This window comes from Symphodus melops (genome assembly GCF_947650265.1).
Source record: "Symphodus melops genome assembly, chromosome: 16".
NCBI classification, from domain to species: Eukaryota; Metazoa; Chordata; class Actinopteri; order Labriformes; family Labridae; genus Symphodus; species Symphodus melops.
In genome coordinates this window covers 5,956,529-5,984,142 of record NC_136706.1, presented here as the reverse complement: position 1 = coordinate 5,984,142, position 27,614 = coordinate 5,956,529, and the positions used below count along the sequence as shown (strand labels likewise).

At 42.4% G+C, this 27,614-nt stretch overlaps 2 protein-coding genes across 5 annotated transcripts in view; one reads left to right on the top strand and one right to left on the bottom strand.

Annotated features, from left to right (window-relative positions):
• mtrex (Mtr4 exosome RNA helicase) overlaps nt 1-14,772 on the top strand; it is an 18,351-nt gene extending 3,579 nt beyond the window's left edge. For both annotated transcript variants that reach the window (XM_079364674.1, XM_079364675.1), the window contains exons 11-27: nt 47-178; nt 3,613-3,692; nt 4,143-4,253; nt 4,427-4,528; nt 5,600-5,725; nt 6,904-7,054; nt 7,694-7,866; nt 7,955-8,023; nt 8,104-8,229; nt 8,384-8,494; nt 8,635-8,823; nt 10,901-11,064; nt 11,322-11,427; nt 12,101-12,157; nt 12,241-12,403; nt 13,756-13,860; nt 14,179-14,772. In XM_079364674.1, coding sequence (XP_079220800.1) covers nt 47-178; nt 3,613-3,692; nt 4,143-4,253; nt 4,427-4,528; nt 5,600-5,725; nt 6,904-7,054; nt 7,694-7,866; nt 7,955-8,023; nt 8,104-8,229; nt 8,384-8,494; nt 8,635-8,823; nt 10,901-11,064; nt 11,322-11,427; nt 12,101-12,157; nt 12,241-12,403; nt 13,756-13,860; nt 14,179-14,231 — 2,018 coding nt within the window. In that variant the 3' untranslated portion in view covers nt 14,232-14,772. The remainder of the gene's footprint in view (nt 1-46; nt 179-3,612; nt 3,693-4,142; nt 4,254-4,426; nt 4,529-5,599; nt 5,726-6,903; nt 7,055-7,693; nt 7,867-7,954; nt 8,024-8,103; nt 8,230-8,383; nt 8,495-8,634; nt 8,824-10,900; nt 11,065-11,321; nt 11,428-12,100; nt 12,158-12,240; nt 12,404-13,755; nt 13,861-14,178) is intronic.
• plpp1a (phospholipid phosphatase 1a) lies at nt 14,469-27,614 on the bottom strand. Of its 3 annotated transcripts, XM_079364678.1 has the most exons (7): nt 27,361-27,614; nt 27,011-27,230; nt 23,738-23,892; nt 20,313-20,593; nt 17,757-17,814; nt 16,135-16,311; nt 14,469-15,726 (listed from the first exon to the last, which is right to left on the bottom strand). In XM_079364678.1, the coding sequence occupies exons 2-7, from the start codon at nt 27,066-27,068 to the stop codon at nt 15,607-15,609; spliced, it is 849 nt and encodes a 282-aa protein (XP_079220804.1). In that variant the 5' UTR covers nt 27,069-27,230; nt 27,361-27,614; the 3' UTR covers nt 14,469-15,606. The 3 variants fall into 3 exon arrangements, with proteins under 3 accessions (XP_079220804.1, XP_079220802.1, XP_079220803.1); XM_079364676.1 differs by lacking the exon at nt 27,361-27,614 and having other exon boundaries at nt 27,011-27,354; XM_079364677.1 differs by lacking the exons at nt 23,738-23,892; nt 27,361-27,614 and adding an exon at nt 22,174-22,325 and having other exon boundaries at nt 27,011-27,354.

The window sequence follows — 27,614 nt, the reverse complement described above, 5'->3', positions numbered from 1 at the left end:
CCATTGTTCATGTTTGTGTTTATTCATATGTGTGTGATACCTGCAGGGCCCTCCAGTGTGTTTAAGATAGTAAAGATGATCATGGAGAGGAACTTCCAGCCCGTCATCATTTTCAGCTTCAGTAAGAAAGAGTGTGAGGCGTACGCTCTGCAGGTGGCCAAACTGGACTTTAACAGAGGTGAGGGTTATTTTGTTCTACGTGCGTGTGTGTGTTCAGAGTTAGCAGGTATATTAAACCGCTCTGGTTGTGTGCTGGTGTCCGGCCCTCGATCCTGAAGGTGTGTGTGTGTTCTTTTTTTAATCACGAGGTCACTTTATCCTTTCCGTTTGTTTTTGTTTTTTTCATGAAGCCAAGAGCCATGATTTGAAGATTAGACTGAGAAAGATAATAATCGTTTTGTGTTTAAGGAAGAAATCACCTCGTGGATTTGACTGAAATCATCTTGAAATGTGTGTTTATATTAAAAGGACGTGTTGGTGTCCTCTGACTGTCAGTTTAATAACAATACATGAACAGAATACATGTCTTCTTATAAAAGTGCTTTGCCTGTGTGCACGCACCGACGTTGTTTCCTCCTCTCTCGCCCCTTGCTTGTGTTGCACTGACTCTCTGACATTCATCACTTTGCATACAAGCGTCTGATCAACGAATTGTAAAATTAGGGCTGTAACATCTTTCATTCTGTGATCTAAAGTTCCAGACTGTTCCGTGATGTGAGTTCATCCTGAACTAACTGACGGGACTGTGTACGTTTTTCTTTTCGATCTAAAGTCACTCGAACAGCAGCTGAAACAAAAACGCACATTTTGAAGTTAGATAGTGTCGGTGTGGCGATCGTGTTGCACAGTGAAATGCCACACACAGACATTTCTGAGAAAAACACTGAGAGATTTCAGGAGGGAGTATAAAATTAAGCAAGCGAAACCGCTCGCCGAAATGTTAAATAGTTGGCAAGTTGTGCCGAATAAATCCTCCCTTTTCATAGCGAGTGCAACGAAGAAAAAAAAAAAGGTTTATTGTTGCTGCGCAGCTGGTCGTGCTGTTTGCTTCAATGAATGAGTGAAGTTGCTTCACGGGGACAAATCTCTGCAGGATGGGAGACGGTCCAGCAGTAGATTGAGGTTGGCTCGTGTCCACCTTGCTTCAGGCTTTGTCAGTGAAAAAAAACCAACAAAAAAACATGGAGTCGTACTTGGGAAACATTTTCCTCCCTCTTCTCGGTTTGTTTTTGCTGCATTGTGACATTCTCATAAATGAGGTTTGTTTTAATGCTCTGCTCTTCCAACACTGAAGGCCTTTCTTTTGACAGCGCTGCCAATTCCTTCATTAACGAACGGAAAAACTCAGCCAAAAGTACTTTCTCATTTCCGACAGTTTCATGAGGTTTCTGTTGAACAGACTTTCTCAGAAGATGTCCGATTGTCACGAATGATTTACTGAGATTGAATAAAACTGTGAGGAAAATGCTCATCAGTGAGAATATTCTAGGGCCGACCGATGTGAGAGTTTTGGTGCCGATGTTGAGATTGGGGAGAGAAAAATGTGATATCTTGAATTTTCGATCAATTCTATCTGTAGATAAAGATAAGTATTTATTTTGTTGATCCCTCGAAGGCACTTATCAGGGAAGATAGAAAGATCAAGCTCAACTGAAAAAGTTACTGAGCATTGTTCATCACCACGTGATACTCTGGAGGTTGATAACACTTCCTTCAGTCCATATAGCGCCCCCTGCTGGTGAAAAACTACACTCTGATTAAATACTATTTGACTGGTGACAGCTACAGTTCAGGTGTTTCTACGTCTCAGACGCACATCCTCTCCACTGTGGATGTACAGATGAATCGTGAGGCGTTACTCTGGAAAATAAATTGCAGTAACATCGTGAGCATCAGCAGGTGGGATCATGGCAGTCGAGGCGTTATTTGCTTTCTCAGACAGGAAATGAAAGAGGTGAGAAGACGACGGACGAGACAAAAACTGTGTTCAAAAAAATCGCAAGAAGACCGAGAACAGAGAAACAAAAGGATGCAGCTTTTAATCGTCAGCACAACAAGAAACTCCAATCACCTCCCGTTCTGATTGTTGTAACGTTGTTTGTCGGCTGCTTATTGGTGCTGCAGAGTTTCCTCACTTGGTGTGGATCTGGGTTAGAATGGAGTCGCTTGCTGTAGCTCCTGGTTTCTCTCTTTTTTCTTTCTTTCATGCATTTTCTTTTTTTTTCTTGTAAATCTGTTTTTTAATGTCGGCGCCCCTCTCTGCCTCTGACGCATACTTTCTTGGCAGCGTGCGTGCTATGCCGAGCAGGGTTGAAGTCAGGGGACCTGCTGCTGCCGAATCTTAAACCAACTGACCGGGTGACGAGCTGCACTTTCAGAATCAACTCTAAACGGACACAGATCCCGTTTGTGTTGTTGTGAAAGCAGCATGTGTTGTTGTTTTTGGCTGTACAGCATCATTTTAGTGTTTTTGTCACTGTCAGAAAATTCAGTTCACATAAAGTTTGGAGGGGAAAGTGATGCTTCCGAGGTATCCTGAACTTTAGACTCCTTTTATAATGATCAGAGGCCAAACAATAAACGAACAAATTTAGAATGATGCAATCTTTATTAACTACAGGTGGACCAATAAGGCTCACTTATTGCTGATACGACAGTTAATGAAGGGAACCATTGAGACAACAGACCTTTACACTATTGTGATCAAACTCACAAACTGTTTTCTGCTCTCGTCACATTAAACATGAAAGGTTTACTAAGAGCTGAACATGGAGGCAAAACGGACCAAATAACAGAAGAAGACAGGCAACATGGCTTGATGCAGGAAGTCAATAAAAATAAAACAAAAAACAAAAAAAACCAAGACACCGTTTCTGCATCAATCCACACGTTGTTTAGTTCATCAGTTGTTACAGCTCCGAAACAAGCGGCAGGTTTTGTTTTGAGCTTTACGATTCTCCAAACCTCAGGACTCGTCTGAAGACTTCCGGCTCGATTGCGTGCGCAGTTTTCCCACAGTGGGATTTAATAAACGACTTGTCACCTCTCCACATTGTGTTCATCTGCGGCATCGCCTCGTTCCATTCAAAACGTTCCCGTTGACACTGATGTCAAGAGACCATGAAAATAAGATTCTGACTAAACAGGAACATACCAAGAAGGGACTCAGTGTCCACATGGACAAAGAGCCCGCCACAGCAAACACTTATCATTTGAACGTTACAATAATAAGACACGAGTGTTGTCACAATCAGTGTATTAATTTATAACCCAACGCAATAATACAAGTTGGTAAAATGTCCTTCCATGCAGGGATTTTTGTTGGTTATCAAACCACATCCTCTAGTTGTGGCTTTAAAAAGCCGTCAGCTTATCTTGAGGAGTATTTGTCAATGTTTAGAAGAAGTGAACACGAACCTCCACATGTTTACACACGACAGAGATGAAACGCGTGGCTCAAAAATCACTATCGCAGCATTGCTCAATCCTCGGGGTTTGTTTTCTTACAAGCAAAAGTCTGACCACACGAGCCACGAGGAAGTACGTTTTTCAAACGCGACGCTTCACCCGACCAAGTGAAGCGAGCTAAAAGAAGCTCTCTGTTTGTTCCAGATGACGAGAAACGTCTGGTGGAGGAAGTGTTCAACAACGCCGTGGACTGTCTGTCAGACGACGACAAGAAGCTCCCTCAGGTGAGCAAGAGTTCCCGTTTCCTCCCAGTTTGTCTCGACTTTGATTTCATCCTCCACATTGTTTCTGTTTTTGAACCCTGTGCTGTCACCTGGTAAAATCTCAGCAGTTTCCTTCAGGGACATCATCCAATCCGAAGCGACAGTGAAACTTCTCTCACGTAAATAGCTGCTCACAATAATGTCAACACGGGTTCAAACACAGAGCTGCTGTTATTCTACCCCTCTGAGTTCTGAGCCACATGATGAAAACCAGCCGCGTGGAGGTAAAAGTTGTTAGTGGTTAGACCGCTACAGCACGAGTAATAACACGGCCAAAGTACACCGAAGCTTTCCACTACAAGGGTCCAATGCTGCCCCCCCCCCCACCCCCCCCGTCTGTTCCTGTGTCTCTGCTGCTCTTACTACGTGAACAGTCTTGTGTAAGTCATCTGTCCCTTGATGCTTCCTCAGGTGGAGCACGTGCTGCCGCTGTTGAAGAGAGGGATAGGAATCCATCATGGAGGTCTGCTGCCGATCCTGAAGGAGACCATCGAGATTCTTTTCTCTGAGGGCCTGCTCAAGGTTTGACCCCCCCAAGTCACATTTAAACTTCCACAACTAAAACTCTCAAATTACAAAACAAACTGTTACATACTATTGAGTTGGAATCATAAACCACAGTCATGTTTTTTTTTCTTTCTGTAAACTGGATTGCATTGAGTTTGTCTGAGAGGTTTTTTTTATCCTGATTTCAGGCCCTGTTTGCCACAGAGACGTTCGCCATGGGCATCAACATGCCGGCTCGCACTGTGCTCTTCACCAGCGCACGCAAATATGATGGCAAGAGTCACCGCTTTGTAAGAGAGCACACACACACACACACACACACACACACACACACATACACATACACACACACATGCACTTAATTAGCTTCATCTAATAAATCAGTGAAGATATCATGTAGGGAGACAATTCTCTCAGGAAATGTGTTCCTCCTAATCTTATGCTGCATGCAAAACCCTAACAAGTACATCGTGTTTGGCTTCGGACAAACGTGAGAAAAGAAAAAAAGATGAGCGCAGAAAAAGTGCAGGATGAGCAAATGGATGACTTTCTCTGCCTTGACAGGAGAGCTGATACTTATCCCTGAGTGCAGAATTACAGACTTTGATGAGGATAATGTCCTTGTTATTGCGCCTCTACGGAGCAGCCAATGAAATGGTCAAACTCTCTGTAAACTGCACTACCTCTCTAAACAACATCACCCCCCCTCCCCGTGTGCAGTGTGGGGTTTGTCACACAGCGCGTCACTCTGACGCCTTTATAAGGTCTTCAAGTGGTGTAGCTCACATCGCCACATAAACAGCCACGTATTGTTCGGGAGGGGGGGGGGGTCTGTGTGCAGAGCTGCTGTCACTTGGAGGCACCCTTCACATGAACTACACACTTACACCAAGAGAGAGAGAGAGAGAGAAGGGGGAAAATGCCCTCCAAGAGGCTCATCAAGAACATCTGGTGCCGGTGACGATGCCAAAGCTCCACGCAGGCAGCAACACACGACTCATTCCTGCACTGCGCTGTGTTTCAAATCAAGAGCTGATCCCCTCGCATGCCTTCAATTAGGATCCCATCATTTCAACACGGGGATGTTTTTATCCGTCTTTTCAGCGCTTTTATTGCACAAAGACCAGTAGGTATGTGGAGTTTTTATCAGAGCCATGTGCAGCTCAGAGAATCGTCCTCGGAGAGTTGTACTTAACGGCTTCGTCTCCGTCATCCTGTAGACTTTAATGTCACTGAAGCAGATACTTGGAACACGTAAAGTAGATCATCACAAAGCATGTCTCCCTTCTCTTAAACTCCATATTTCATATGTCCTACAAGCTCAGCATTCATTAACACACGTGTCTCTTTATGTGTTGCAGATCACATCAGGTGAGTACATCCAGATGTCTGGGCGAGCTGGGAGGAGAGGAATGGACGACAGGGGCATCGTTATCTTCATGGTGGATGAGAAGATGAGTCCTGCTATTGGCAAACAGCTGCTGAAGGTACAGTAAATGTTACAGCGAAGCTGGTTTTTTTTTTTTTTCTTCCACATGTACAATCCTGAGACAGGAGCACTGCTTCACATATTCACATTACACAGCAGGAGACCATCCCCGTCAGACGGGAGGGGGCGGAGTCTCCTGAGGTTTTTACGTGACATTAAAAAAAAAAAACCACTGACAAAGCTATAATGAGCATTTGCCTTTTATATAAATGCAATGTTTAGTTCAAGAGAATCCCAACACCAACAAAAGAGTGACATGCAAAGGAACTTTTAATTACCTGCACAGAGTTGGTAGCGGCTACATGCAGACACTCTATGCACCGTACAGCAGTCGCAGTATAGAAACGTCACCCCCCCTCCTCCCATTGGCTCGAGATGAATCAGCTCACTAAGACTTGTTGTGGAAAAAAGAAAAAAACTTGGTGTCTGGCAAAAGAAACTCCGGGTGAAGTCTGTTTGCGTTGACACGTTGAGCTCCTCCGGGTAACGTCGGGACATTTTCAGGAGGTTTCTGCGAGCGTGAAAGCCCTTCAAGACACTCTTCCAAATTCAACAGCTCGTCTCCATCACAACTTCGTAGGCCACTTCAGCGCCTTCCACACGCACTTATGTCTGAAGATTAGTCGCACTCTCCCGTCAATGAAACTCATTTCCCTGCTGTCTTACTGAGAATTTGTTGGAGCGGCTGAGTGGAAATTATCTGAAGTCACTTTCAAGTTTTCCTCCCTGAGGATCGTCGGGCCATTTTTTATTTCTTTTTTATTTCTCCATTAAAAACTCGATAACACACAGTCACAATGAAGCCTGAGTCTTGTGGTCTTGTTTTCTTTGATTTGATTGATTTATTCGTGCTATCATGATGTAGCGGCGTAGCTTTCCAGCAAGGTCGTTTTAACTTAAAAGTGTTTGTTGGCTCCGTCGTGGGATTTAACTCACAGGGAGTCTCTGAAAGCCGCCCAACATATCTGTGGTTGTGGAGTTGTGATTGCAAAATCCTCCTCAGTGTTTATTTAGGGAGAAGTGACTTCAGGCAGCATTAATTTAAACCTTCACAGCTTTCTTGGCAATCACGGCAAAATGCTTACAACATGACCAAAAGACCTCATAACCACAGCTGTGTCTTATTGGCAGTGAAGCGTTATTTATGGGTGTTTTGTTTTGAATCTGTCTGCGCAGGGCTCAGCTGACCCTTTGAACAGTGCCTTCCACCTGACCTACAACATGGTGCTCAACCTGCTGCGAGTGGAGGAGATCAACCCAGAGTACATGCTGGAGAAATCCTTCTACCAGTTTCAACACTACAGAGCTTTGCCTGGCGTGGTGGAGAGTAAGCACTTTTACAGATTTGAACAGCAAAGCAGGATGAGCAGGATTTGTGCTGTGGCAAATAATAATAGATCAGATTTACGAGAAAGCTTCCAGGAGGCTGAATTGTACTTTATTAAAAAAAAATCCAAAACGAAAGAATTAAAGTAGCACATTTATCTTCTTGGAGGTGATTGGACATTTGGTCTGTTCTGCAGAAATTCAACAGAAGTGAAAGCTGATTCGTCGACAGTCTGGACAAACTCTGTCACTTGTTAAGGTGGTTCCTTATCTCTTGGACCAACTACAAGAAGTTGTAGTAAACAATCAACATTTAGCTGGTTAGGGTAGTGTTAGTTAATTTTTAAAATGTAGTCCAACAAATACTGAAGACAGTTTTTAGTCATTTTGGAAAAGAATGGGGGAAATACAGACTTTAGACAGGCAAACCATCGAGATCCAGTTTTTGAGAGGTGGACTCAATTACAATGTAAGAAAAATACAAACCTTGGCTCAACTCTCAAGAATGAAAAGCTGTAAGATAACTTTGTTGCTCACTGTGCAAAAAAGCTTTTAAGAAATGCGGAATAAGATTTAAAACGAGAGAAAAATCTCCTGTTCAAGTGTTCGCTTTAATGACGGGGCGGATTTTCCTTTGCAGAAATCAAGAAGTACGAGGAGCAGTATCACTCCATTGAGATTCCCAACGAGGAGGGCGTGGTCACTTACTTTAAAATCAGACAGCAGTTAGCCAAACTGGGAAAAGAGATTCAAGAGTTTACCCATAAACCCAAATACTGCTTACCGTTCCTGCAGCCTGGGCGCCTTGTCAAGGTAGACTTTTATACACAAACTGTTTATTATCTATCAAAAGTTTTTTTTTTTTTTTCATCTTTTCATTCTGTTTTTTTTCTTCCTGCAGGTAAAAAATGAGGACGCTGACTTCGGCTGGGGAGTTGTTGTAAACTTCTGCAAGAAGTCCAACGTCAAAGTAAGTGTTGTGTCACACTGCCGCATGCGTGTGACGTCATTCGCACTCTGCTGCCATTTAATGTGCGTCTCCTCTTGTAGACCAGCACCGAGTCGGAGCCGCTCTACGTGGTGGAGGTTTTGGTCCACTGCAGTAAAGAGAGTGTGCAAGATGCCGCGACAGAGGCGGCTAAACCTGCAGCTCCGGGGGAGACTGGAGAGATGCAGGTGGCTGCAATAAAACACAGTTCTTTTTAGCTTATAACACACACACACACACACACACACACACACACACACACACACACACACACACACACACACACACACACACACACACACACACACACACACACTATAACTCTTGTTTATTTCTCTGCAGGTGGTCCCCGTCATGCTCCACCTCCTTACTTCCATCAGCTCAGTTCGCCTTTACATCCCCAAAGACCTGAGGCCCTTTGACAACAGGCAGCTCATGCTTAAATCTATACAGGTACAACATGCAGCCATCTTGTCACCATTATATGGAAACATATGGAACTGAGCAGAAATCTCTACAACTACGAGTGAATTGTTTCCAATGATGTATCTCTCTCTGTCTTCCCCCCCTCCCCCTGAACATTTTGTCTGCAGGAGGTGCAGAAACGTTTCCCAGATGGCGTTCCTCTGCTCGACCCCATCGACGACATGGGCATCAAAGACCCGGCCCTGAAGAAAGTGATTCAGAAAGTGGAGGCCTTCGAGCACCGCATGTACTCGCACCCCCTGCACAGCGACCCCAACCTAGAGTCTGTGTATTCTCTCTGTGAGAAGAAAGCTCTGGTGAGAATCACTGCAGCGTCTCTTCAGTTAGACGGCAGCCAAATGTCAAACTCTGTTTTTGAAAGCTGCTTGTTTCAAAACAGATTCTATCTGTGTTTAGCGCCCGCTGAGTAATGAACCACCATATCTTTCCTTCTTATTTACACTGGCTAACATTCGGTCCGGTCACAAATCGTGACCTTCCTTTGTCAGTTCTTGACAGCCATGTTGGCTTTGGCCGTAGATTCTGCTCGAGACAATCACAGGAAGAAAGCAGGGACGTTAAAAGAGCCTCACCCTAAGTTATAGGTCAAACAACATCAGATCACAGAGAGCGAGCGGGATTTCTCTTTCGCTTCGGTAACATGTCCAGCTCTGCGTTTTTTAAATATAGCACACATGGACTTAACTTCCCGTCTGTCCGCTTTTTTTTTTTTTTTTTTAATTTATCGCGAGGTAGCAGCTAAACCCGTGCGATAAAAGAGCCAAACATCTTTCCCCTTCCAGCTCAAACACACAGGAAGCCTCCAAATATTCTACAAATAGTAAATGCATGATCATAAAACAAAGTAAGCTAATAACTGCATTATAGATGGATTCTTATTTAACATGCACAAAAAGGTGTGATGAGTGTTTTAGCACACGTGCTAATTGTCAACACTTAACCACAGGAGGAGGAGAACCATCCTTTAGTTCACCTACTGGACCTGTTTTTATCTCCAAAGTGGGCTAATAGAAGGATCATGAACCCAACGTGGAGAAAACAGCCGGTCCCACACTGCTGCACACAAACTGCACGCTGTGGAGTTTGCAGGAAGGCGACAAAGACACAACATTTCCAAAGAGACCATGTCTTCGAAAACCAGTGCGACTCATTTTCTGGATTGTGCTCTACCTTTAGAGAAACTAACATTTTACCTTTTGCACAAACGTCTCGTCCACATTTTCTTTGTTTAAGAAAGTTATTTGTATGAAGAAAAAGAAATTACTTTAAATCTATTCAAATCTAAAGCCGACCACGTCTGACCATTTGCATGAACCTTTCCATCCCTCCGTGCTCTCGTGTGTGTGTTGTGAAATGAACGCTGACCTCAGGATAACCTCCTGTTTCATTAGCAGAAGGAGAGATTAACCATCTTCCATCTTAATCCCGTTCTAGTCCTCTGCAGCTAATCCTTGTTCCCAGTCTTGAATCTGACCTCCAGTTCAACCTTTTACAGCGCTGACACCACACCCACATTTATTTTACACCTTAGAGAAACTCACTCATGGCTGATAAACTTTCTCTTGATTGGATCCCTTTCATTTCCTCTTCTTCACAGTTTGTCTGAACAAACATCTGAACAGTTAAACACACGCACACACACACACACGCACACACACACGCACACACACACACACACACACACACACACACACACACACACACACACACACCTCCCTAAGGAGTTCAGACAAATTGGACTTCAATTTGTCCAACATTTAACTTGAGTATTTTGAGTTCTGCGCCTCAGTTGTGAAATCTTTGTGTGCATGTTTTTGCTTCTCTGGCTCCGAGGTGTGTTGTAATGATCGGGCTGAAGGTTAAATCACTGAGGACAGATGAGCAGGCTGAAGAGCGTTTGTTTTCAGATAAAGTGTTCAATAATATGTCCGTGTTTAAAAATGGATCAGCTGGAGGTTAGCACTGCGCACTCCATGAGTTAAAGGTGTTTTCCAGAAAATGCCGAAAGTCCTGAATTACGTATTGGTAAAACAATGGCTGTTTGTGTGTGCGTGTGCGTGCGTGTGTGTGTGTGTGTGTGTGTGTGTGTGTGTGTGTGTGTGTGTGTGTGTGTGTGTGTGTGTGTGTGTGTGTGTGTGTGTGTGTGTGTGTGTGTGTGTGTGTGTGTGTGTGTGTGTGTGTGTGTGTGTGTGTGTGTGTGTGTGTGTGTGTGTGTGTGTGTGTGTGTGTGTGTGTGTGTGTGTGTGTGTGTGTGTGTGTGTGTGTGTGTGTGTGTGTGTGTGTGTGTGTGTGTGTGTGTGTGTGTGTGTGTGTGTGTGTGTGTGTGTGTGTGTGTGTGTGTGTGTGTGTGTGTGTGTGTGTGTGTGAGTTTAGATCGCTGCAGATGTTCGAACAGCCAAGCGGGAGCTGAAGAAGGCTCGGACGGTTTTGCAGATGGACAAGCTGAAGTGCAGGAAGAGAGTCCTTCGCCGCCTCGGCTTCGCCACTCCCTCTGATGTCATCGAGATGAAAGGACGCGTCGCCTGTGAGATTAGCAGGTGCGGCAGGACAGAGTGCATGCTGGGATGTTTCACCCTCCTCAAAAAGAGTGGGGAAAAAAATGAAGTTGATTAAAAGCACATTTGAACAAATATTTAACTCTATGTGTTGTCTCATGGGTCTGAAAATGCTTTGTCCTTGTCAATTTACCCATGATGCATTTCTGCATGTTTTATACAGTTTAACCAGGAACAAACAGACGTGTTGTGATAGTTCTGTCCTAATGTCCTCTGACTGTGTGTGTGAATGTCCTCAGCGGTGACGAGCTCCTTCTGACCGAGATGATTTTCAACGGCCTGTTCAACGACCTGACGGCGGAACAAGCCACCGCCCTGCTGTCCTGCTTCGTCTTCCAGGAGAACGTACGAGCGAACAAACACACCGTCATGGCCCACACAAACACACAGTTTTAAGCCTCTTTCCCCCTCGTGAACACTTGAGATAAAGAGCCCAGCGCCGTTCCCACACATCTCCGCTCCGGCCTCATCCGTCAACTCTTCCCCTGCGTTTCAAACCAAACAGAAACCTGAGGGGGATGTGTGTTTTTTCTTGCCTAATGAAGCCTGTTCTCTCAATGAGTCAAGCCAGCGTCGGCTGGTTTAAATCAACCTTTACTTTGGCTCAGCTTCAGCTCAGTTCTTCCCCGTTGCCTTTGCCTCTCTGTAGTGTCTTAGTCAAACGCTCGGTCAGAGACGGGCATCCACGAGCAGCTGTTAACACACATGGTACACCACGACAGGATGTGCGTGTGTGCTGTCATTTAAATTCACCTGCTGCTAGTTCAGCTTGGGATGATGATAAACCCCCCAGCCTGGGTGCGTCTTCTGAACCACCGACATTAATGATCTTTAATAACATTTCAAAACAGGCCAGGTTGGATCTTCAAGGTTTTTAAAAGGCGACAAGAAAATCCGAGTTAAAACATTGTTTAGTGAATGATGTGACAGTTTGAGATGAGATCTGTTCTTTAAACATGCCTTTAGCTGACTCATGTAAGAAAATTTTTGTAGTTTTTCAACATCATTTCCTCTGCAGGCCAGCGAGATGCCCAAACTGACGGAACAACTGGCCGCTCCCCTGAGACAGATGCAGGTGAGTCGACGTGAAACAAAATCAAAGTACGGTTTGAATCTGGAGGTGAAGTCAATGCGGCCTGTTGTTCCTGTTGCTTTTAGGAGTGTGCCAAGAGAATAGCCAAAGTTTCCGCAGACGCCAAGCTGGAGGTGGACGAGGAGACTTATCTAAAGCAGTTCAAGCCTCACCTGATGGATGTGGTGTTCGCCTGGGCCAACGGAGCCACGTTCGCTCAAATCTGCAAGATGACGGACGTTTTCGAAGGTGAATATTCACATTTACATTGAATAAAAAAAGTGTGCCGGCTGAATATCTAGAAAAACCCTGAACAGAGATTCACCCTCCAAAGTACCTTTTGATGATATATCTCCAAACATTTAGATTTCTTCTCCTTTATTCTACTTCAGTTAGAGATCCACTTCTTCTCTGTGACAATATCGATGCTCCTTCAATCAAATATTGTTTTTGTCTTAAAGCCACACGAAGCTAACAATAGTTAAAAAAAATGAATTGGAACTTAATGCAGGCTTCACATACAAACAGGAAGCAGCAACAGTTGTCAGGTTTTCAAAATAAATCTTTTAAACTGAAGTGTAAGAACTGTGCTTTTGATCATGAAGAAGGAGCAGTTCCATGTCGTCATGGAGACCGTTCTTACAGTTCAGGCAGAGCGAGATGGAAAGTGTTCAACCATCTTTCCTGATCTGCAGTCTGTCAGATATCAGACACGTGAAATGTGATGATACGGATATTCGATCTGTCTCCTCTCTGTCTGCCATTAATCTGATCGTTATTCTCCACATAAATACATCAAACATACGAACAAACTACTTCTCTTAAACCACTGATTGTCATTGTTTTGTTTTGCAAATATTTCTCGGAAATTGAAGTTATGTTTAAGGCTTTGATTGAGAAAAGTTTTAAATGATTCTTTACTTCTAAAACTCATCTAAACTCGCTTCAGCTCGTCCAACTACGACAGTGAAAAATGGATCGATGTAAATCTGTTCCTTTATAACTTCAGATACATTCAGCTTTTTTTGTTTTCACCTAAAGACTCTTTCTAAATGAAGAAGTGAGAGGCTCCTTCACTGATTTATTGAAGTCTTTTGATTTGATCCAGAGTCCATGAGCTCTCATCACGGCCTTTATCTCCGCCTCCCACTCACGATCTCAGCGGTGAACTATGAACGATCAGTGCAGAGTGGAGAAACTTTAAGAGGGAGTGGAAGATCAAAAGTGTGAAAAGAGCGACAAGAGAATTGTTAAAACTCGGGTGATTTATATTACACGACTTCCTGAAAGTGTCGAGGAGAGTTTGATGACATCACTGATGAAGAAAATCTGAATAAGTCACTGACGGTATGTGTTTATGTGTACTGACTGACGGTCTCACTGGGCTACAATCACACAAACAATGAACTGTAAGTGAAGCACTTGAACACAGTCTGCAGGTTCCACATCATCAGTACCTGATGAGACACTTGTTTATAATGCAGTGTGTGTGGTGAAGGATGTCTGCTGAGGTTCTAAAGCCACATTAATAACTTAAGAAGCTCACTTTGATCTCCATTCTGTTTTATAGCTGAAAACGTTTTTTTGTTTAATGCTCGCAGGGAGCATCATCCGCTGCATGCGGCGTCTGGAGGAGGTGCTCAGACAGATGTGTTCAGCAGCCAAGGCCATCGGAAACACTGAGCTGGAGAACAAGTTTGCTGAAGGTAACAAACAGCATGACGCATTTAGAGCTCAAATAATTTCATTGTTTTAAATTCCACATCATTGTAGACGAACTGAAGCGTCCCAGCGTCTCCTATGGGAGCAACAGAGGGCGATAAAAGTACGATTTTGACAGTCTTTATGCTGATGTATAAGCAAACCATAAACCCACTCCAGGTCCCAACCACATGCTGCACTGATACTTAACATGATTGGTTATGACGTTGTTTGAAATCGCAAACAAAATTGAAACAAATGTGTTTGGATTTCACCTTTTGATTCACTAAACATTGATCAAGTTTCCACTTCTTTCTTTGCAGGAATAACGAAGATCAAGAGAGACATTGTTTTTGCTGCCAGTCTCTACCTGTGAAGACGTACCAGCTTTCTCTCGAGGGGAACTCGATACCTCGTGGTGAACGTTGTTTTATTTGCATCGTTTTAGTTATGGTCCATCGAAGCCCCGCCTCCTCGTCCTTTGGTCCGCCATCAGGATCGGTCTTTGTACGTTGGTTAAATTAGTTTGAAAGATAATTTATTCGTCTTCCAGGTCGATCAGTTCTGTCATCACAACCACTTCCGACGAGCTTGGTGAGATAAAGAAGGTGAATGCGTCATTCATGCTTTTTATTTCTGCTTACACAAGTAGAATGGTTCATCACAAGACATCATTCAGAAATAAAGTCAAAGTAAAACAAAACAGGGCCGACTTTAATTTAAGACAGCATGCTTTAAACACTTCTCCTTCATTTAAGTTCATGGTAATGAGTAAAATGGCTTTTTTTCCTTTTTCTTTTACACATTTGTACATATTTGTAAGGTTGTTTTTTTTGTTTTTTGTTTTTTTCTCAATAAAAGTCTGTACGGTGATTTGTATTGACATACAGATATTAAAAAAGCACATGTTGTGTTCACTCGATGTCTATATTAGTTCTTCCATACACAGCTGACAGCAGCAGTAGCAGTCCAGCAAAGGCAACACAGGACTTAGACTGACAAGAAAAGACTCTTCAAACATGATCAGAGTGGAGCGTCATTCTCGACTACGAAGAGGTTACACGGTCGGAGAAAAAAGGCGTCAGCAGCGGTGACCTGGAGTCAGCGATTAGCTTTAGCCTCGAGCACTTCCTAGCCTTCAGAAGCTAACGTTGATCTCTTAAATTGGCCCTTTTAATTAACACTGGACCTTAAGGCAGCAAAGTTATGACACTGTCTCTAGAGGTGCTGGACCTAAAAGCTCACCCTGAATAAGAAGTGCTGAGCAGACTGGCTCCAGGTCAGGAAAAAGCACAAAGCGAGTTTACAATCACAGGTTTCCCACCCTCCCCTCTCCCTCTCCCAGCAGTGGTCAGACCCTTTAGTGGGTGCGTGCAGGTTAGTCTTCCTACCAGCTCAGTAGACGCATACATGAATAAGTTGTTGCTTCCTGTCCTCACAGAATCTCCAGCCCCAAACCTGCGTCCTCCTCTGTCTCTTAAAGCATATATACAAGTCTTTGATGGGCATTCTCAACATTTTCCCTTCAGATGGAGAATTGGTGGACGAAGCAAGTTTCCTAAAAATGAAAAGTCTTAAAATCTTAACAGGACTGAGGGTCCTCTTTTAGTGTGCACATTCATCCACAAGCGTCTTTGAAGTCAGAATTAAATATGCTATCAATCCATGCAGGAAGTGTCTGTATGAAAATTTGCGTGAGCTGGGATCCATGATGTGCGTTTGGACAGAGCTGACTTTGGTCCTCCTTTGGCTCAGTTTGGACTCTCAAAGTGGTTTCCATTTGTTGGAGTCTCCTGCAGGGTCGTGTGTGGGATGTCTGCTTCTTCACGGGGGGCTGCTTGAGGCTTGAAGAAGTCTGACACAAAGAAGACCTGCAAAATGAAAAGAGAAAAACTGTACACAAGGCATGCTGGGAACTGTCTGTAGCTTCTACGCCTGTCTGAAAAAAGGGTTTTAAGACTCATGAATTTTCTTTACCTGGCTTCAAACATGGATGAATATAACTAATTATCCACCTGTTCAGTTTTGTTGTCATGCTAAGCTAACCATTTAGTGGTTCAAGTCCTGTTTAATGTAAGATATCAAAGCCTCATTAGTCTTCTCAGGTAACTCCTCAAACAGGAAGAAAAACTGCAGATTCAGGTCAGAATGAAACCAACAACTTCATATAAGATAAAAATGAAATGAATAAAAATCCTTGATTTGATGCCCCATGAAAATCATGAATTGCTGATTCGGCTGATTCCAAAATGTTAAAAGAAAAGTAGTATTTCACTTACCACCAGGAGCGCCATGAGGGCACCCTGCAGGAGTCCGACCAGCACGTCACTCCAGTGATGTTTATAATCTGACACCCTCGACAAACCGGTGTAAACGGTGGCAGCGATGAGGAAAAACTGTACCGTGGGTCTGAGCAGCCTCGCCCATTCCACTTGGAGTCGAGCCTGCAGGTAGAGCTGGGCAGAGGGCAGGGCAAGTTTAGAGTCATGCTAAATGTAAATTTGCCACACAGGCGATCATAGCGCGCAGAGGGAGTGTCAACATAGGTTTGGTTATCCTGTGTTTGAGCTGAAGATGACTCAGTGAATTTACATCGCCACCAAAACCAGAAAACAAATCTATCCTGTCGGAAAACATTCAAGACAAAACAAACGTCAGCTTTTTTAGAGCTCTGCAATTAACTTGATCCTTAGACAGTCATTTCACTTTGTGTACGTGACTGAGACAATCTGAAAGAAGTCGTCAGTACGGTACAACAAGAGCTGTTTATTCTCTGTGACAAAATCTCTACTTTAATATCACACCACTTCTCAGCTGAAGTTTATCGTGCGTCATGAAACAACATTGTGTTTGTATTCTATAAACAGGGCGTGTCGATGATTTCTAAGAGTTAAGGACAAACGAGCTCTGCTGCTTTGTCACGATTCATGTTTCTTTAGTGCTTTCTATAATGGCAGTGTTTTCTAGGCAAAGGTTTCCATGTTTGCAGCTGTTTCTTTTCCTCCATGTGGAGAGCTTTCTGTTGGTGCCAGGACTTTGTCCCTGGGTCTATTTCTATCAGCTGGTATGAAATGAATCAGCTGCCTATTAAGTGTATCAGGGCTGGGCTTTGATCAACAAGTCTCTATATAGAACAGAGATACAGATCATACCCATGTAATTAAAGTTACATTTCTCTTTTACATTTTTTTTGTTACAGTTAGATGGAAAGGTCTAAATCACTCACATAGCTTAGCATGAATTCTTATGTCCAAAGAACACTCTCTTTTATGCCAGAAGCTTTCTTTTCACACTTTGGGTTTTGTACAAACTTCTGAGATAAAAGACATTGATTATTGACCTTTCAAAATGTTTATTTCTGTGCATTTGTTTGTGTTCATGCCTTTATGCTAAGCTAACATGCAAAAAAGTATGTAATGTTTTATTCAGAGCGGGAGACATTTTGCCCGAGTAACCGACAGGACTCGTACTCAGTTCCTGTCTGTTTATTCAAAAAGCAGCCACAGACAGATAGGACTAGCTGTCTCCACTCTTATCTCTTTCAATGCTGAGCTCGAGTCGTTGTTCTTTTTTATTTTTGGTTTGTTTCCCTTTTGCAGCTTGTTGGTGTGTGTGTGTGTGTGTGTGTGTGTGTGTATCTGTCCATGAAATAAAAGGATGGAGCCAGCACTGTTTGTTAAAGCATGTGCTGTCCAGGAGTTACAGAATTAGCTAACAAGCAGAGCTTCACAAATTAACCAATTAACGGCTTAAAGCACAAACTCAAACTGTAAATGCTGTGGGTTCAAACGAGACGAGGGTGAATCATTTTACAACTTGTCCTCTTTGCAATATGTTTTTTTTTTTTTAAACAATGATACCATAAAACCCAGATTGATATAAACCTGGATAAAATACTTACAGCCAGAAACAGCATGCAGTACATGGAGAAAGACGAGTGTCCGGAGTAGAAGGAAAGCCTGCAACAGAAAGACAAAGCATGGCTCAACACTTTGAGTGAGAATGAGATGAAATGAAAAGGCAGCAAACAAACAAAACTCTCAGATTCTATGAGGTCATCTCGTCAACTGAATCCCCCGATACAAATAACCTCCTGCCATGGTTACTTCCTGTTTATAATAACAGAGCTGTGTTTAATACTGTTGTCTGATCCATGTCAACAACAGTAACCATGAACACACACGCACACACACACACACACACACATACACACACACACACACCCCTCTCCCTCTGAAACTCCCTCCCCACAAATATTTAAGACGACACTGACCCATGTCCACATTCAAATCCCTGCTCCAAGACTCACTGTGACCACAAAGCTCATATTTTAGTTATCTATCTAACAAATTCTTGATTTTGAAAACATTTATTGAAAAGCTTTTTTTTATTAACTTTTCTGGTTATTTAACTCAGGGGTTTTTGCAAGAGTCAACATTGTTTTTTTGTTTTTTTTAAATTTTGCCTCTCAAACTTGCTCCTTATTTTCATCTCATGACGTAGGTGTGTTGGACAGCAGACTGGCACACTGAAGACGAAAACATGCTACAACTCCTGCAAAGCGTCACCAACTTATTAAAAAAACATCACGAAGTTTCTGTCCCTCTTCTTGGTCAAACGTGTTCTCATGTCCTTTTACCTGAGTTGTTTTCCTCTACAAATGAGTATCAAGGATTCAGGTCTCCATGTTATAATGTTTTCTTGAGACTCATGTTTGATAGTTTTTTGATGAATAATAATTATGAACTTTTTTTCAATGGTAAACAAACTATTACCTAGGAAGTTTTCAGTTCCATTTGGACAAATATACAGTCCACATTTGGGTCTTTTTTTTCAAAATAGTTAAAGTCATTTAAGTTAAGTACCATTAATGATTTCAGCACCTACAGTTTGAACTGGAGTACAGTAACAGCTCTGTGGGATCACTTGAATAATTGTGTGTGGTTGAACATAAACACATCAAATGGATGGACAGTTTATCTGACTCTCGTGGACTGACGCCACATCAGGGTCGTCTCTCTTCGATGCTAACAACCTGCTCTGACAGTAGGCCTCCTCCTCTCTCACAGAGGGACTCACTTAGTCATGGAGGAATCATGTTACAGAAAGACGATCCTGCTCAGGCCACCTCCATCTGCCCTTTCCTCTCCGTCTGAGCGCATTAACTCCATCACTGACTACGCACGCTGCACAGGAAGAAGTCCTGATATTCATCTTAAAAGCCTGCGTGCATGCATCAGGAAAAGAATCCGGACCAGGGTTTACTGACAAATGATTTCATGGGACCTCATTCATATCTTATTTTTATTCTCATATCTTCCCTTCATATCCAGTCATTGAACATGAGGTATAAAACAAGCTATTATTAAGGGAAAAGTCCTCCTGTTGAGAAACTTAAACAGAATACAATGAACAATATTTCTAAAATGAAGACTTTTATTTTGTTAAGATTTTAGAAAGACATCGTAAAAGGGATTGTGTTGAAGTTTATCGTATGTCTGCCTCATAATTCTGCTTCAGAATGCAGAGTGGTTGCTCGGTTTCAGGAAGTATCAAGAACCATGCACCACACCCACCCTGGTAGATTATCAGTAGATAAACCAGAGGATGGGGGGGCGGGGGGCGCGCGGGGCTTTACACCCAGCTTTTAGACTCATATACAGAGACTCTAACCTCAAAGAATGAAAACCTATTTGACCTTTTTTTCAGCTGAATAGAGTTGATATGAAGCTCCTTATAGCACACAAAGCTGTGATCAAATGGGCTCAGCTGACGTCACTATTTAGGCCTCGAGCTTCTATAATTACAGCTATTCCCTGCTGCATGTCTCTACACCAGAGTGAGAAGAGGATATCCTCTCCTCCCACTATACTTCCCTCTGCTGCGAGCCGATAACGCACTCAGACCTTAATCAAAACAAGCTTTACATTCCTGCTGTATTACTAAAGCTCTGCTGTCGTGTGCTGCTAACGTCCTCCCTGTGCTGACTCTTCATACAAACGTAAATGTTGCACCACATGTCTTGAGCTTGGAGCTTGTGTTTTAACTGCTTCACAAAATCATTCAGAAGTCCTCTCATGACACATTAAGTGTCATACTCACACAGGGAGAATGTCACAAAACTAATGAAAGCACAGGACTCGAACCCTTTCCCTGTCACACTTGAAGTGTTAAATGATCAAATCAGAACTGAGAGAGCCCCGTTATTAAATGTAGAGCCACTTTTAGCACCAAACATCTGTAATCATCAACCAATTATTTTTTTATTTTATTTATCATGTGCAGCATCAGATGACGTTTACACCTTTGACCAGTCCTTTATTTGTATTTTGAAATTAATTGCAATCAGTTTTGGCAACGAGATCTCAGCAGTAAAAAAGAAAATGTTCCATCTCACAGCCAGAAGTGATCGAGCTTTTACTCCACACTTTGTCCAAATTATAACATTACCACCCACCTGCCCTCGTTGGCCATGGTTGCGTCTCCTGAGCAGGTGAAGTCTTCAATGTAAGCCCCTGATGAACAGTTGATCTTTTTCCAATCAGGTTTGCACACGTCCAGGAAGTGCGGTCTGAGCCGGCCAATCGAATACTTGGCTATGTCTGTCAGGGACTGGCTCATTGCAGCCCCGAACAGGAAGGTACCGACGGCTTTGTAAACAGAGGACAAATAACTGCCGAAAGAGGACTTGGATTTGATGCGCTTTAGGTAAACTAAAAGGCACTCGCCAATGACCATCTGTGAGGAGAAGGACAGGACAGAGAGTTAGAGGTTTGTACACTCAAATATAAAAACAAACAAGTTACTGGTTAAATATCACCCAATCAAAACCTGAAATAATTCTTCAATTTCTGCGTTAACATAATTAACTAATTTCACTCTAAGGCTTTTAGGGATGAACACTTATCTGCTTCATTTTAAAGACCTTGATTGGAAAACCAATACCACTCTCATTTTTGTGCCCAACAACTACTAATAAGACAGCTAGATATCCTAGCTTAGCATAAAGACTGAAACATGGGGGAAACAACTCGGTGTGCTAGCCTCTTAGCTAGGCTAACGAATGTTTGTACATAAAGAGCAGAGGAAGTCTGATTTCCTTCAGAGCTTATACTGCTTTGATTCAGAGATGATGTTAGAGGGATTTGTCTACCAGACTGTTCCATGCTAACTGTTTCCACTTGTTTAAGTCTTGATGCTACGCTAACATCTACTCGGTTATTGAGAGTAGTTTTGATCTACTAAGCCAATGCTCACAAGAACATAATAGATTTTTTTTTTCAAATACTTTCCCATAAACCCTCCAGAGGTAGTACATGATGTTTAAGGTATCATAGGCACAGGATGATGTCCACCTAAAAAAGAATTTATAATATGGTTTGATGTAGGAACACTAGTAATACTTTTGAGGCGAATGTCTGTGTTCATGCTAATTGTGACCCGTCAGAAATATGACTCGTACGTTCCTCTTGCTGTTTTTTTGTTGTGGTATAGATACAAGCATGTGTTATCTTTGAAAGATTTTAATAGGAGATAACGCTTCTGTTTAAAGGTGTGTGTTTCTTTAAGAGCTGCTTGGTCACAACTCAACCTGTCATTTTCTTCAGAGGATATTCTGTTTTCTACTGGATCAGGGTTGTCACGACTCACATTAGAAGAATCTTTAAGGACATGATAATAGAGTAGAACGCAACGTCAATACCTGTTTCAATACCATGGCAACAAAAATAGAAGTCCTAAGCTGCCGTTCATAGATCATTTGTAGTTTACAGTTACCAGAAACATTTCAGGCAATCTCCTGCACGCTGCTTAAATTGAAAAAATATGTTGAATTGTTTTAAAAACTTAATATCGTAAAGAACTGAAGTATCGTAACTTTGGACATCCTTACACAGGACTCTTTAAGTGCTATCACTGATTTTAAAACCACTCAGCTTTCAACTGATCGAGTTTGCTGCTGAGCTGCATGTGGACAGTTTCACATCTGCTGTATTACTAATAACTCTCAGCAGCACCTGGAGACGAAACTAGGGCAGGCAAATTTCAAAATAAAGGTCTGCCTTAAGTCACCTTTCAGTATTGTATAAACCATTTTAGTTTTTAGTTTCTATACAGACTTGACAACATGCTGTTAACAAACTGGATGAGAGCTAACTTCTCTCAAAAGCTTTAGCAAACAGAGAGACATCATTGATACAGAAAAAGAAAGTAAGCATGGATTAAAAGAGAAGTGTTTTATAATAAACACTTTGTAAATAAGTCTTATAGGAGAAGTAGAACAAATAAAAGTTAGCAGCAAACAAAACAGGTGCACTTACAGTGAGTATTGTGACTGGAATCATAACACCTCCTAACAACTGAGGGGAAATGGTATCTTCTTTATACGGGTACTTGATTGAATCATCATTACAGAAAAAGCCTCGACGGTAAGGATTGTGCAGTGTAGTGAGTATTATAAAGGGGAGTCCAACTGGCAGAAAAGCAGTGAGAGAGAAAAGACAAAAAATACAGGTTACAAGATCATGTCTACCCATGATGCAACACTGTGTTCCTGTCTGTGCAAAACAGGAGACAGCGGCCATGTTGCATCCTCTGATGGCAGCGATGGAGGCAGCGGCGACCTTTACCAAACTTTAAGGAAAAACGGAGTGCAAATATTAATGGTTAGAAGACAGTTAATGCTAATAAAGAGTGGATGTTAATCGAAGAAAAAAAAAGCAAAAGTGCACATAAATGACACTCGCATGCAGGTTATTGAGTCCTTCTGAAAGGTGAAACCTCTTGACTCTCACTTCAGGTGTGACACATACAGCAGTGACTGTACACTGGCTTCAGTTCCTTCAGTTGGATTTTCTCACAGACAAACCCTCAGCATGCTGAAGCTGTCAACAGTGGTGATTACACTTCTGATACACACATTGTCTCACACTACCTGCTCTGACACGGTAACACTTCATCTTTATTTTTCATCTCCTTTTAGAGGTGGAAAAAATAACTGTTCCAAGCTGAGTGTGTGATGCATGAAAGATAAAGGACAGAGTTGAAAGAGATAAACCAGCGACACCAACCCAAGCAAAAAAAAAAGAGACCGAGGACACATAAGTAAACACAGACACCAGCAGAAGCACTTTCCGGCCTCTTTCAATTTCCCCCCAAAAATTGCTCTGATCCAAGAGAGCATTCCAGCTATTTTAAGGAACGGACGGACGCAGCCTGCACATGTGCTGCATTCATGAGCAGCAGAGGTGAAAAAACTAAACTGATGAGAATATTATCATAATATCATTTTAAGTGGACATCTTCCTTGGCCTTAATTCAACTGTTGATACCAACCTGTATGTAAGACCTGATGTTGGTGAGCAAAAGCCTCCGACTGAGCTTCAGGAGCACAAAGAAGTACGAGAGTTTTGTACACTTTCTTGGTTCTATCAAGCGTTGTAGCACACTTTTTCATCATATCAAATCTGATTGAGTGAAAACTATCAGATAGTTGGGTGACATTGTTCATGAAGGAGTTGATGGTCGATAAATCGAGAAGCACTGCTATAGAACATCTATTGATTCATTTAAATAGCTATTACCAAACAGGAAGTGAAGCTTTTTGAACATACACTTCATTATGCATTTTTTTTTTTGGTACTTTCCTTCCAGCTGACATTTCAGCTGACTAGTCATTGCAAATTAAAAACAAGTATAGCTAAAAATAATAATAATAATAATAGCTGCCAGGTGTGCCAGTTAACCAACAATTATATCAAGGCTGAGGCTCGGGCACACCTCGGAGTGTTGTTAGCTAAACCTGCAGCTGTAAACAAGTCATCAAGTTGCCATGGAGAGCTCTGGTTAATGTTGCCGGACCTGCCTGGATCGATTCCTACTTACGCAGCTAATGGGTAGGGTGAAGCCCACAGTGTAGAGCACTGTGGAGGTGACTGTGCTGGAGTGGAAAGGGTACTTGATGCTTTCGTCGTTACAGAAAAAGCCCCTCTGATAAGGGCGGATCTTACCCAGGTTAAAGGCCGCCAGAGGCAGACCTCCTGTGGAAGGAGAGATCAGGAGGAAAAGGGTCAAAAGGTTAAAAGAGAATCAATGGCAGAGAGAGAGAGAGAGTGTCCAAAGAAAGTGCTACTGAAGGTCTTACAATCTGTCATCTTTCAGATTTTAAAATATGAAAACGTGCCCAATCAAATCTCTGTGACAGAAAACAAGACCTCCACCTGTGGAGATGTTTAAGGAAAAGTCTGGCTTTATTTGATATTTTTCAAGCTTATAAATATTTCCCCAAATAAAAAGACCAACATCAACACTGTATTGATCCAAAACACTCAGCCCCATCATGAGTTCCTGCTGAACATGATTTCTGATTATTGATGAATTTATGACCTTAAAGATATCATCTCCAACAGGAGAATAACACAGTTTAATCTGGCTCTATTTTCTGTTGCAGTTGTTGAGTTTTAAAATCAGGTTTTTTTGTTTTTTGTTTTTTACAACTATAAAAAATAAAACAAATCAACTTCATAGACAAGTCTTTTAGTTTTCACCGGATGAATTCACTGTTCATTATGTTTTTCTCCTGACAGTTCTTCACTTCTAAAAAGACTTTACTTTTTTTTTCTAAAGTAAAGACACGTGTTGTTTTTACGATGTTATGGACAAGAGGTAAGCGTGCTCAGGCCCGTTTAGTCCTGGAGCAGTCGTTGTGAGCGCAGGCCAGCAGGGGGAAAGAGGAGGGGGGACGATCCAGCTTAATCACCATACAGGACAACTGTAGTGTGAGTGCGCACTAAAGGTGCCGGGACGTTTGGCTGCAGGGCATGCAGCCCCTGCAGAGCTGAATGGCTCTGATTGGTCAGCCACAGCAGGGTGTTAGATCACACACTGCGTTTAAAAGACTACATGTTTTCCCTCCACTTTTATTTGTAATCAAAGTGAGGCTGTTTTAGTTATAAAAAGCTAAAAAATACGTTCTTTAGACTAATCAGGATCAAACATAAACAAAACGACAACAACAGAAGAAGAACAGTTTCACCTGGTTTTAAAACTTGTAGAGTTTTGTTCATCTCTCCAGATAGTTTCGTTATAATTTTAGTGTTTTTGAGGTATCAACTTGTTCATGAAGATAAAACTAACTCGGTTTGGCTTCTACAGAAAGAATCGACAATGATGTTTGAATTGTTTGGTCAAGATAAGGAGGGACTTTGGATAAGGAGTCTCTGATGATGTAGTGCTGGTTTCAGGATCAACGCTGGTGTTTTTTTCTTTTCATTTCTCCTCTATTGCAAAGAAAAGACCTTCATAGCTCAGTATTCTGTATTTACAGTCAACATTTTTAGCAGTTTTGAGACAACACTTGAAGTCAGTGGAACACGTTATTTAGCAGATCAACTCATTGTCAAAGTTGGTCTCACTCAATGAAAAATATAAATGAAAGCCAGTCATATCCTTAGACATGAGCTTCAGATAATGTGCATTACCAAGCCCAACATTTTACATAACGTGACGTAAAAGGAAATCAACAGTGGCAACATTAATGTTATTTTTAGACATTTTTGAGCAGGGAGGATATCTGAGGCTTCCAGCCCTGACTCACAGTCACATCAGAGTAAGAGGTGACATGGATGAAGCCACTCCCTCCAGATACAATACCATAAAGATTATCTTAACACAAGTTGACAGTTCAAAGTCTGACTGTAATGCTGCTGTCACTTCTTGTTGTTTTAGCTCTTTGTATAGGCGGACAAAAAGAAAAACATGCTCTTCCATCCGAGCAGAAAGATGGAGTGTTTTTGAGTTTGAAAGCTTTGACGTCGCACGAGCCTTCACCCCACATCTTCTTTTCAATCGACTTGTTCATTCTGTCTCGTGGTCGTGTTCTGTGTGCCATATCTGCAGCTGCTGCTGCCATCAGCTGTACCATCCGACGCTGACTGACTTCAACAGCTGGAAATGCCAGAATGACGGGACACAAACACACACAGGCCCCAAGTCACTTTACAACTTCAGCAAGCAGCCTAATTATATTTCAACTTGTTGTCATCTCTTGAACTGTGTCACGAACTGAACTGTGTCTTTTCTATTTCCATTCCATCCTTTCTTAAGACCAGAAGCCTCTAAATATAAGTGATACAACTAAAGAAGCAGGGATGAACAGCCATTCTTTCTGCACTTTATGATGCCCCTGTAACGTCTCTGTATTATCAATCTGAGCCTATCATTTCATGTATGTGCACTTCGGGTCATATGCAGCCATGCACCACTGTTTCAGATAACCTCAAGACAGGATGCCTGCTTATAATCTAATAGTCTGTTTCATTAGCACAATAATGAAGTTTGCCTTTGCATCAGGCCTCTGATCTGCAGTCATGCTGCTTCTAACAGTGTTCTCCTGTAAGTGCCTCCTGGCAGAGAACGACTATGTTAAAAACATGTCTCGAGGGCCTCCTGAACAGCAACAAGCAGTAACAGGAACAAGAAAATGTGTACATCTTGTCACGGACTTTGAAGAGATGCCAAGAGTCATCGTGGAAGTGTCAGTCATTCATATTTGGAAAGCACCAAAGTCACAGTCATTGTCTCCGCAAAACTGAAAACCTTAACATTCAACACTGCAAAACGGTACAAATATTTAAATATAAAGACGCCTACACTTGTTTTAAAACTCGTGCAATGCCAGAAGATGCAAATAAAGCAAAAACAGTAATATAGGACATTGGCAGCTCTGTAATGATTATAATGGGTCAATAACATTAAATTCAGTATACAATCACTGTTATAAAGCACGCCGTGCATTATTACATGATAACTGGATAATTGAGAAATGTAGTAGCCTGCTAATTAACATTGAAAAGAGACAGAGACATTATTATCAGTTGTAATAAGGAAGAAAATACTACAGGAGAACTTTAAAAAAGGAAATGAGACTTGGCACATTGTTTGATGAGTGTTAGCACCAAGAGGTCCAAATAAAAGTGTGTCAGAGATGGTTAACTTCACTCTCGGGGGGCTCGTGGACATTCACCTCTCCCTTCACGTGATGGCACACTGTTAAATATCTGAACAGCAGGATTATATATCAAGTAACAAATCGGCTTATACCGATACAAACAGGACTAACAAACAGCTCACAGCAGTCAGTGGAAATTAAAGACATACCTAGAACCAGGCAGACTATGTCTAGCAGCACATAGGGGATTCCTCTCGCCTCGAACATGTTTGCTCTTGTCCGTCTCCGTGTCGAGTGAGTCCCAGGCTTGTGTGTCGTCCTGGCCTGTAATAAACAGCAGGGGGGGGGGGGGGATGCTCCTCCTTGGGACGTCGCTGCAGCTCTTGTTATTGTTGTTGCGGTTATGTCCGATACAGTGAGATCAGAAAACTGCAACAGCAAACCATACACAAAGTCATTCAAACGCCGACGCCCTCGTAAAGAACACACAGAACCTCCCCCAAGCCGCCGGAAAGAAGATATCATGAGAGGATACGATGTGTCTCTTCGCTGTACTTGCCCTTATTGTTGGAGGCTGGAGACGGGCTGCTGCAGCAGAGTCTGTAGCTCCACTCGTCTGTCATAGTGCTTCTTTCTTAATGGTGGTAAATTAAACAAATGCTCTCTATAGCGGAGACCATTAGGACGGACACCTGTCCCGAGCCGACGTGTGGCGCAGAATCAGTTTAACAGACCCGGAAAAACTCCCTAGTGAGACCGCGGCAGTGGGCCTGGTGGTGCTGCCTTCAGGTGCCAACTGAGGAATCGGAAATG